The sequence below is a fragment of the Juglans microcarpa x Juglans regia genome, chromosome 7S, assembly GCF_004785595.1.
Source record: "Juglans microcarpa x Juglans regia isolate MS1-56 chromosome 7S, Jm3101_v1.0, whole genome shotgun sequence".
Lineage (NCBI taxonomy): Eukaryota > Viridiplantae > Streptophyta > Magnoliopsida > Fagales > Juglandaceae > Juglans > Juglans microcarpa x Juglans regia.
This window is the reverse complement of record NC_054607.1, coordinates 19,432,378-19,443,984: the sequence shown is the minus strand read 5'-3', so window position 1 is coordinate 19,443,984 and position 11,607 is coordinate 19,432,378. Positions and strand designations below refer to the sequence as shown.

Genomic DNA, 11,607 nt, shown 5'->3' with positions numbered 1-11,607 from the left:
AAAAAACTAAAACCGGTTTAATATTAATGGTCGGTTGAATAAGTTTGTACTATTAAACCTTTTTTTAGTAACCATTCCCCAGCATACTGAAATTTTGCGGCATTTGAGTGGGCGAGTTTTGACACGCGAGGGTGGGCGGCAGTGGGAGTGGGGGGGAACGTGGGATATATAGCGGTTGAGTGAATGATTTTATGGTACGCTACCTACTAATGCCCCACCTGGCATGAACCCAGAACGAGTTCAATACGCACACATACTCTCTTCTGTTTCTCTCCTCGGCATGTGTATATATATGAAGCTCTATGAGCCTTATTTTTCCATCCTCACCAACCTTCACTGACTGCATGAGATAATTCCTGCATGGGGTTGGCTCAGACAGACAGCTAGGGTTTCTCAGGCCCTGCATTTTTCTTTTCAGAGAGAGAGATCAGAGAGGGGGGGAAATTTTTGCTCTTCATTTTCGATATGGCAATTATGAACAGTCACCACGCATGGACATTTACCTTTGGCATCTTAGGTAAAATGTCAAAATACATGCTCTCATCTCTCACCTATTATGTTCATCTTTGTCTTTCTATAAATACATATATAGAAAGAATAATTCTGATAGCTAGCTAGCTAGCCAGATTTCGTCAGAATACGTACAGCTGCAACCACCAGCTTTATTTAGTTCGGACCAGGACCAATTCTCCTCTCTATTACTCTTGTTTGTTCTTCTTCTTCTTCATTGGTTAGTTCGTCCGAGTCTAGTTTCACATAAAGTTCCAAGGTTTTTGTGCACTCTTGGTCTATACGTACGTTATTTTTGGCTTAAGTGAATTGGTTCGATCCCCTAATTGTGCTTTTAGCTTTTCCTCTTCTCTGATCTGATCTCTCTCTCTCTCTCTCGATCAATGAATGTGTGCTTTTAGTTAAGAACTATAGTAGATATTTAACTTTTTTAGTTGTAACGTCAATATATACTATATGATCTTCTATTACTTTTTTGTATGAATAGTGGTGTGTGATGGTCTACTGGATGATGCACCAGCTTCCTCACACAGAGATTAGAATATATAAATATATATATATATATATATATATTATATGTGTGTGTGTGTGTATTTCATTTCTCCGAATGCACTAGTAAGATCGATGAGTTATCACGTCTGCATTTTATTGAATTTTGTTGATATGTATACGTAGCCGTGTTTCCGGTTATGAGTTGTTCTCCTGGTGTATGTTTACGTGATCCATTACACAAGGATACTAATTAGTGATTTCTCCTAAAAACTAATTAATTAATTTCTATGCTGTTCAATGCTATATAGGTAACATCATTTCATTCATGGTGTACTTGGCTCCACTGTAAGTATTCTATTTCTCCACCTTAATTTGTATGTTTCAGTTGCATGCATGCTTTATTATTATTATTATTATTATTTCATCACTAAGGGTTTAAGCAATATACATGATATATATATGACGATAATTATATTGCAGGCCGACATTTTACCGAATTTTCAGGAAGAAATCAACTGAAGGTTTCCAATCGATACCGTATCTGGTGGCATTGTTCAGTGCCATGCTTTGGCTGTACTACGCGTTACTCAAAAAGGATGCCGTGCTTCTCATCACCATCAACCTATTTGGATGTTTCATAGAGACGATTTACATCAGCATGTTCATTGCTTACGCCCCAAAGGCTCCCAGGGTAAGGCGCATGCATGCTTCATGATATATATAGTAATTTTTACCAAAACGGCATACGTATATATATATATGAAATGATATTTGTAGTTATGAGTGCATAAGTACTGTACAATCAAATGAAAAAAAATTAATAAATACGAAATCTATAAGAAAAATAAAGAAATTTTTAATAGTAGACTCCATATTTGTTCATATATATGATTATTTAATTACCCATTTTGGTGCTCTAATAAATTTTTGAATTTTAATTGACTGCAGAATTTGACCCTCAAAATGTTTGCTTCTATGAACATGGGGGTGTTCTCCTTGATCGTTCTCACTTCACAGTTTCTGGTGAAAAGTTCATACCGTGTCCAAGTTCTGGGATGGATATGCGTTGCAATTTCTGTGAGTGTGTTTGCAGCTCCCTTGAGCATTGTGGTGAGCAGAAAAGCATTCAAAACTACAATTTTCATATTTCTTTTCTTTAATTTATAATTAATTTTCTATTATTATTTCTTTTAGGCACAGGTAATTCGAACCAGGAGTGTTGAGTTTATGCCGATCAGCCTATCGTTTTTCCTCACATTGTGCGCCGTGATGTGGTTTGGTTATGGTCTGTTCCTGAAGGACATTTGCGTTGCAGTAAGTATATATAACTTCCATCGGCAAAACTCTCTCCCGGCTTATTTCCTATGTATTAATTACGTAATTGTGAGCAGCCATTAATTTTCATCTTACTTTGTTTCCTGAATATTTCTAGCTACCAAACGTCCTGGGTTTTATCCTGGGGCTACTTCAGATGCTGCTGTACGGAATATACAGAAACAGTACCAAGAAGGTCATAGGGGAGAATAAACTCCCAGAGCACATAAAAAGCATCGTGATCATAAGCACGCTAGGGACTTTAGAAGTCTACCCGGTCGATGCTCAGCCATATGCTGATGGTGGCGATGATCATGATGTGAAAAGAGATGGCGCGAAAGAAGAGCCTGAAGAACAAAGAGAGGAGCCTGAGAAAAGCATGGAAAGCCCGGGTCCAGATCTCCAAGCAATCGAATGTGCAGTTTAATTATTCGCATGTACTGTCGCCATCTTGTCTTTAGAGCACTGAGATCATGATCTGCCCAAAAAGTGACTATCTATGTACTTTGTTTTCCTCTCCCTCTCCCTCTCTTTCGCTCGCTTGCTCGCGTACGTGCATGGTACGTGATTGCTGTCATGAATATTCAAGCAACAATGTTCATCGCTGTTGATCTTTATTCCATAAAACCTTTGTGATATATGTTGACGAAAAAAATCAGGTGGGATTTGAGTGGCAAATCGCAATACTTATTAATATATATATTACCGTTATTAATTAATGTTTTGTCACATCAGCGTGCATTATTAATTGAGAGGATATAATATATATATATATAAATAATAGTTACAGTCGGGATTATACAAATATCGTACAATTATTTTAGAAAAAGTAAATAAATATGAGATCCATGTGAAAATAAAATTAATTCTTTTAATAATAGATCTTACTCTTTTTTAAAGTGACTGCACGACACTTGCGTACTCCAGATTGTACCATATATATAGGGTTGGTTTGGATTCAGAGATGAGATGAGATAGTTTTAAATGAAAGATGAAAGTTGAAAAAAATATTATTAGAATATTATTTTTTAATATTATTATTATTTTAAAATTTAAATTAAGATTTAAAAAAATTAAATTATTTATTATATTTTATATAAAAATTTTAAAAAATTATAATAATAAAATGATATATACTTTTCAAATCCAAACGGGTCATAGCAAAAGAGAGGGAGAGGCCCCGCCCACACAAGCATGATTGAGCTTTCTGCCAAAGGCGATAGCCCATACGAAAGTCATACCTCTTTGAGAGGAGCTTTATACCCTCCAGAATGGTCGTGATGCTCTTTTTGACCTTTTTATCTTCTTTTTTGAATTGTTTGTAGCACTTTCTCGAATCAATGGCCAATCAAATTAGATCTCCCCCGATTCCTTTGACCTTTAAAGTTAATCATAAATCTCTTATCAAGATCATATCAATTGTAACGCTTTTTATGGCTGCTTTGAGGGTAGGAATATGTCATAATATCTTTCGGTGTGCAAAATGCTTAAAGAAGAGTTTTCCAATGCACGGTTAAAAAAATTTAGAGGCTAAGAATATGTCATAACTCTAGTAAATTTACATGATGAAGAAAAGATATTTGCAACCATGAATTTTGTAACTGTTGCATAATCGCTTTAAAAAATGTGAAGAAAATATGAGATCTACATAAAAAAATTATTTTTTTAATAGTGGACTCCACTTTTTTTAAGGCAATTACGCGATATTTATACACTTCACGGTTGCATGTAGAATGAAGAGAAAATATATATTTGCAACAGTGAATTGTGTAACTGTTGCGTAATCACTTTGAAAAAAGTGAAGAAAATATGAGATCTACATAAAAAAATTAATTTTTTAATAGTAAACTTAACTTTTTTTTAAAATGATTACGCGATATTTACGTACTTTACGGTTATATGTAGAATTACTCTTTTGAAGATGATGGTACGTGAATGCAATAACCCGCAAGCTGTCTTCCTTTTGATCAAGTGTCAACATCTTCATATCTATTACATTTTGGTCCTTACATGCACTAGAGTTGTAGCTAGCCCTCACCCAAACCTAAAACTTCAGCAATATTCCCCCTTTTTCTTTGACTCTTCTTCTACTTTCTTTTCTTATTTGCAACTACTCCTAAATATCACTTCTATATACATAAAAAAAATTTTGGAGGTAGGGATTCAACAACATTACTTTATATGTCATGTGCGCTCGCTCTAAAAACAGGCATGCGATATACGTGCGATCGATGTCGATGGCTATAAAAGTTTAATTGGTTTTAAGTGGATAGACAATTTCATGGTTTTATGGTCAAAACTAGGTCATAAGTTCGAGTTAAAATTATGGGTGTAATGTCAAACACCGTAAAAGACTTACCCTTAGTATATATTAAGGCCTTGTTTATTTTCGTAGAAGAGATGAGATGAATTGAGATAAAAGTTAAATAAAATATTATTAGAATATATTTTTTTAATATTATTTTTATTTTGAGATTTAAAAAAGTTGAATTTTTTATTTTATTTTATGTGAGAATTTGAAAAAGTTAAAATAATTAGATGAGATAAAGTAAGATAAAAAAATTTATGAAAGTGAATCAAGCCTAAGGCCGTAACCTTCAAGGGAAGGCGCAATAACTTTTGAAATAGATAGCTAGGCTCTATGATGTACCATAATTTGATACACGGTATCCATCATGCCATGGTTGGTGCAATATACATATCAGTTACTCGGCCATCTGATAATTATGATACTTTTTAATTCATAATTATTATCTATATATCACGTCTCTGGTTTAACTAAGTTATAATTTACGTGCATGCTTGCTTAATTTTCCCAAATTTTTATAATGGTACTCTTGCGATCATCCCTCTAGCTCTTATATATTATATATATATATATATATATATATATGATATAGTACTAATTACTTGATTACCAAAGGATCGAAAATGCATTATTTGTGTCCAACTCATGACATATATAGACTTTCTTTCATGTTTAAGGCGGGCTAGCTGGCTTGGTAGCTGCTCTAATTACTGGCTCTTTTTTTTTCTTTTTTTTTTTATAAGAAAAGAAATTTCGTTAAAGAAGATTATAGACACTTTTCAAACCATAGGGCTACAAAAAAAATAAAGTCTGGAATACTACCCCACCATATAACAATGTTATCCACATTTTTTGCATTTCTAGCTAGCTATGAGCAACCTGATTACCTTGTGCACATGCACAAAATCACATTCAACAAAACAGGAAGAGAGAGACTTTATCTCTCTGTATAATAAGCCTAACAGTGATCCCTCCATGCAGTTTTGCTTTAAGGTCTCCACTACAAACAAGCAGTCTAATTCTACCATAAGCTTTGAGATGCCCATGCTAACACACAGCTAAAGCCCTCTAAGTGTAGCAATTAATTCAATAGCTTCAGCTTCCTCAACCTCATTACCAACCATACTAGCTGCCATCAACATGGTACCTTGGTCATCTCTCAAAATTCCCTTAGAACCAGATTTATTTTGATCTTCAAAAATAGCGCCATCAACATTGAGTTTTAGCACACCTACTGGAGGGGGCTTCCATCGAAAGTGATCCTTTAGCTGGGAACTTGATTTGAGTCTGACCTCCTTAAAGCTTCTAACCGACAAAATAGCATTCTCAGCAGCTTTCTTTGGATTCAACAGCAACTAGTCATGCACCATCTTGTTTCTTTTATACTAAAAACTCTGTACCAAACAAAAGAAGAGTGGCAGCTTCTCCTTTGATTCACCCTCATAGAACTTCAATGCAACCTTATAAAATTTCATTCTAGGATCAATAACAATGTTTGGCAGTAGTTCTTTCCATACATTTTGAAGACTAGCACAACTGATCAAAACATGACGTAGACCCCCACTCTCGACCCCATAGAAACAGCACTGCCCTTTAGTTAAAACATGTATTCTTAATAAATTCTCTTTTGTAAGGAGCCCATCTTTACAAGCACGCCAAGCAAAGATTTTTATCTTGCTTGGCACGCGTTACTCAAAAAAGATGCCGTGCTTCTCATCACCATCAACCTATTTGGATGTTTCATAGAGACGATTTACATCAGCATGTTCATTGCTTACGCCCCAAAGGCTCCCAGGGTAAGGCGCATGCATGCTTCATGATATATATAGTAATTTTTACCAAGACGGTCTATATATATATACATATATATGAGAAATGATACTTGCAATCATAAGTGTACAAGCGCTGCATAATCAAATTAAAAAAAAATTAATAAATACGGGACCCATAAGAAAAATAAATAAATTTTTAATAGTGGACCCTACTTTTTTTCAAATCAACTGCACGACACTTGTGTACTTCACGACTGTATGTAGCATTACTCTATATATTGTAACACCCAGTATTTTAGTGTATTTTTTACTGAAGGATTATTTTTGATTGTTCAAAAATTTATCCTCTTATTTTAAAAATTGGTTGGATTTTTTTAGTGAGTTTATTTCTATGATTTTAATTTGGTGAAAATTATTTTTTATGTGCTTTCCTAATATTTATTTATTGTTATGCATTTAAATTGCTTTTAATATTTAAATTAATTACTGTGTGATTTAATTATTTCAATTTGACTTTACCATTGCATTTGAATTATTTTATTGAACTTATGGTTTTAAAATCGTCTCCGTTGGATCATTTTTATGACCCAAGTTATGAGGATTGGACCTCATTTCTTTTCCTTCTATTTTTCTTTCCTCCTTTTCTTTTCCCTTTCTTTTCTTTTCCCTTTCTTTTCTTTTCCCTCTTATTTCTCCTTCGGCCATCTCCCACGCGCGCGACATCTCTCTCTCTCTCTCCCTCTCTCTCTCGCCGTGCAATCGTTCCTCACCCAGCCTTTCGCCGTCGCGCCGCCGTGCTCGACACCGCCCACCCCATCGTGCTCCCCACAGGCCGGCGACCTCACCCTACCAACCTCACCTCCATCCGTGCCGCCGTTAACCACCACCAGCTCTTCAAAGCCGCGGGCCACTTTCGCTCCAGCGCCGCCGTCGCGCCACCTCCGGCCACCATCTTCACACTAATTTATCCCCAACCTCTTGGCAACCCATTGGACTCAACTCCAGCTCCGATCCGCCACCGGTGAAGCTCCACCATCTACATTTTCGATTTGGGTATTTTGGTCTTCTACTGCCCATTGGGTCGCCACCCATGGCCAACCTTCACTACCACTAGCTTCACCGACCTCCCTAGGCCTACCCTATCAATCTTGAGTCTTCGTTTGCCTCCGTTTGAAAGTGGGTATTTGTGACCCACGGCCATAGTGTATTTTACACTGTTGCGTTGCTCAGACGTCACTTCTTGCAGCTTCGTGATCCTTCAGAAATTGCTTTATAGCGCTGTAAGTATTTTCTCAAAGAACTTTCATGATTTAAATGTATTTTTGCACTAACTCATTTTAACTGTAAACTGGTTGGTTATGCCGGACTGAGTCTGAGGAGTTTGGGGGTTGGATGGATTGCGGACGGAGTTGATTGTATGTTTGGTTTGTGATTGGATTGTGTTGACATTTGTTGGATATTGGTGTCGTGTCTTGTTCACTGCATTTGCAGGCATGTTCATATTTGTAACTGAAAACTGGGTTTTCGCATGATTGCATACATGTTCATGTACTTATTTGAAAACTGGGTTTTCATGTGAGAAATGATTTATGGGTGTGTTTGAAACGACTGGATTGACTGGTTTGAGAAAAAGGGAAAGAGACTGTAGAGATGGTGGTAAGCAGGGACGGTGGTAGAGTCCCGCCTGTGATTCCCGCCTACGGTGCACGCGTTAGGGATGGTGGTAAGCAGGGATGGTGGTTGTGTCCCGCCTGTGATTCCCGCCTACGGTGCACGCGGTAGGGATGGTGGTAAGCAGGGATGGTGGTATAGTCCCGCCTGTGATTCCCACCTACAGTGTCCAATAAATTGTTGAGTTTTGTGTAAATCATTTTTGGAAAAATGTTGGATTATATGTTTTGGCTAAAAATGGGATTTTTAGCGTGTGTTAGAAAAGTACTTGTTTTCAGGAAAAAATGAGGTTTTGGGAATTGTTAGTTGGTTGCTTTAATGCATTTTTATCTCGAGGGTTGTTTGGATTATTACTTACCTACGGTACCGTTTTATGGTATCGCAGATTTTGATGCAGATGAAGATGATGAGTCTTAGGCTTTGGCTCCATTGGGAGAGCGATCTGGGATTGCTTTCGTGCATCGATATTTATTATCCTAGTCTTTTATGTATTTACCTTTTGTAATATATTTGGGATGACTGTATAATTTTTTTTAAAGATAAATTATTTTGGATCCCTGTATTTAAATTTCTGGTACTCAGTTGACTTATTATATTATCCGCTGCGATTTTTGTTGTGCACTTTTGCATGTTGCACACACTTGGGCACATTTCGTTGGGATGCGTGACCCATGTTGTCATCATCCCGATGTCACGATTCTCGCGTCCCTATACGTGGGAGTCGGGGCGTCACATATATATATATATATATATATATATATATATATATGATTATTTAATTACCCATTTTCGTGCTCTAATAATTTTTATTTTTGAATTTTAATTGACTACAGAATTTGACCCTCAAAATGTTTGCTTCTATGAACATGGGGGTGTTCTCCTTGATCGTTCTCACTTCACAGTTTCTGGTGAAAAGTTCATATCGTGTCCAAGTTCTGGGATGGATATGTGTTGCAATTTCTGTGTGTGTTTGCAGCTCCCTTGAGCATTGTGGTGAGCAGAAAAGCATTCAAAACTATAATTTTCATATTTCTTTTCTTTAATTTATAATTAATTTTCTATTATTATTTCTTTTAGGCACAGGTAATTCGAACCAAGAGTGTTGAGTTTATACCGATCAGCCTATCGTTTTTCCTCACATTGAGTGCTGTGATGTGGTTGTGTTAGCTTGACTGAGTATACAAAGGAATCACAAGATCCCGAGTCTACAGCACTGAGAAAACATATTTGTAAATAACAGAGTTTTGAATTTTGAACTAGTTTGTTAAGATAAGTTTATGGCTTATCCTTGTACATTTGAATTCAATCTGTAACTGCAGCACGTTAGTGCTTTATAAATATACATGTCTTCAAGTGAGTAAGGTATTGAAACCTACTCCATCATAATACTTGTTTTATCTTACATGGTATCAGCCAGTAGCACGGCTCACACCTGATCCTTTCTTTTCTCAACACTTTCGCAACCTTATATATATTTTTTTCATAATGTCTTCCAGTTCAAGCAATACTTCAAATATGCCTCCCTCAAATGTAAACATTCATGCCACTTCTCAACCTGTTACTGAAAAGTTAACTGGTACCAATTTTATGGCATGGAGTATGCAGTTCATGGCCTTCCTTAATAGCCATGATCTTATTGGCCATGTTGATGGCACCATCACGGCTCCTACAGAAATCACACAGGATGCCCCCAATCCAGCTTATACAATATGGTTCCGGAAGGACAATTGTGTCAAAAGCTGGATTCATGCTTCTATTTCAGAGAAATTAGTTGCTTCTCTGTATGGAGCTAAGACTGCTAAGCAAGCTTGGGATTCTCTCCAAACCCGCTTTGCTTTAGCTTCCAGGTCACGGGTTGCTTTGCTCAAGAGACAACTTCAAACACTTTCTCAAGGTAATAAAACCTGCACTGCTTATATTGATGAAGCTAAAGCTCTTGCTGATCAATTGGCAGCAGCTGGCAAACCCATGGATGATTAAGACCTTATTGCGCACTTACTGGGAGGACTCAAGGTAAGTTACACTCCATTCATTACCTCATACACTCTTGCTACTCGAGATAATGATCTTACCTTGGAAGACTTTCAAGCTGAACTACTTAGCTTTCAGGCTCTCTTAGACAGTCACCAGCAAACTTCTCAAGATACTCACTATGCTTTTGCTGCAAACAAGTCAAAAGTACCAACCTTTCATAAAAAATTTCAAAAGCCAGGTCTGTCCAATAATTCCAGACAGCCTCGAGCTCCAGCTACATTCAACAGTCATGGTTCCAGTTCTGTTCCTCAGCAATACTCTCAGTCACAAAATACTTCATTCCAAAGGCCTACTTGCCAAATTTGTGGTAAAATAAATCATATAGCACTTGATTGCTATGAAAGGTTCAATTATGCATTTCAAGGTCGAATACCTCCTGCTGAACTTGCTGCCATGGCCAATGAAACCAACGCCACACTTGACAATCAAATATGGTATGCTGACAGTGGGGCTAATGCACACATAACCAGTAATGCAGCAAATCTTACTACTCATCATCCCTTCGAAGGCACAGACATGATCACAGTTGGCAATGGCAGAGGTTTATCAATTCAAAATACTGGACATACTTCTCTTCTGCTTGACAAACATTCCTTTCAATTAAATAACATTTTGCATTGTCCAGATGCATCTGTTAATCTCTTATCAATCAACAAATTTTGTGTGGACAATGATTGTTATTTTGTTCTTACTGGTTGTCATTTCTTTGTCAAACAGAATCAAACCAACAAGATCCTATTCCACGGTCAAGCTGAGAATGGTCTATATCCTCTACCTGGCAACAAGAGCTTCTCCAATAAGATGCATTGCTTTGCAACTAAGCTAGGCACAAAAACAAATAAAGATGGTTGGCATAGTCGACTAGGCCACCCCTCTGATCTTGTCTTAAATAATTTATTTAAATCTGGACATCTACCTAGTCATGAAGAATCCTTTAAAAAGTCTACCTTTTGTAAATCGTGTCCTCTAGGAAAGCTAAAACAAGTTCCATATGACAGGTCTACAAGACAAACAAATGGTCCCTTAATTCTTGTACACTCTGATGTTTGGGTATCTCCCATAACCTCAGCAGGTGGTAGTCGTTATTATGTCCTTTTCATTGATGATTTTTTCCGTTTCACATGGTTATATCCCATGGCTAATAAATCTAATGTACTTCATATTTTCAAACAATATAAAGCTCTTGTTGAAAATTACTTTTCTTGCAAGATCAAACAATTTCAAACAGATAATGGTGGGGAATATCTCTCCAATGAATTTAAATTCTTCTTAAGCACAAATGGTATTTTACACCGTCTCACTTGTCCATATTCTTCTCCCCAAAATGGTATAGCCGAAAGAAAACATCGCCACATCAGAGAAATGGGATTAACCCTTCTTTCCCAATCATGTTTACCCAACACATATTGGCCTGATTCATTCCTAACAGCAGTTTATTTGATTAACAGACTGCCAACAAAAGTTCTCAACAATCTATCTCCCTTTTACATACTCCATAAATCTGTT

At 36.7% G+C, this 11,607-nt stretch overlaps 1 protein-coding gene across 1 annotated transcript; it reads left to right on the top strand.

Annotated features, from left to right (window-relative positions):
* The first annotated feature begins 323 nt into the window (after positions 1-323).
* LOC121241580 (bidirectional sugar transporter N3-like) lies at positions 324-2,962 on the top strand. Its single transcript, XM_041139404.1, has 6 exons — positions 324-517; positions 1,311-1,347; positions 1,483-1,693; positions 1,951-2,112; positions 2,197-2,316; positions 2,435-2,962. Exons 1-6 carry the CDS (start codon positions 466-468, stop codon positions 2,741-2,743), a joined length of 891 nt encoding a protein of 296 aa, XP_040995338.1. The 5' UTR covers positions 324-465; the 3' UTR covers positions 2,744-2,962.
* The last annotated feature ends 8,645 nt before the right edge of the window (positions 2,963-11,607 follow it).

Coding starts and splice junctions, on each gene's coding strand:
- LOC121241580 (XM_041139404.1), top strand. CDS start 466: ATGGCAATTATGAACAGTCACCACGCATGGACATTTACCTTTGGCATC. Junction 1,694..1,950: donor ACGCCCCAAAGGCTCCCAGG/GTAAGGCGCATG, acceptor AATTGACTGCAG/AATTTGACCCTCAAAATGTT. Junction 2,317..2,434: donor TGAAGGACATTTGCGTTGCA/GTAAGTATATAT, acceptor GAATATTTCTAG/CTACCAAACGTCCTGGGTTT.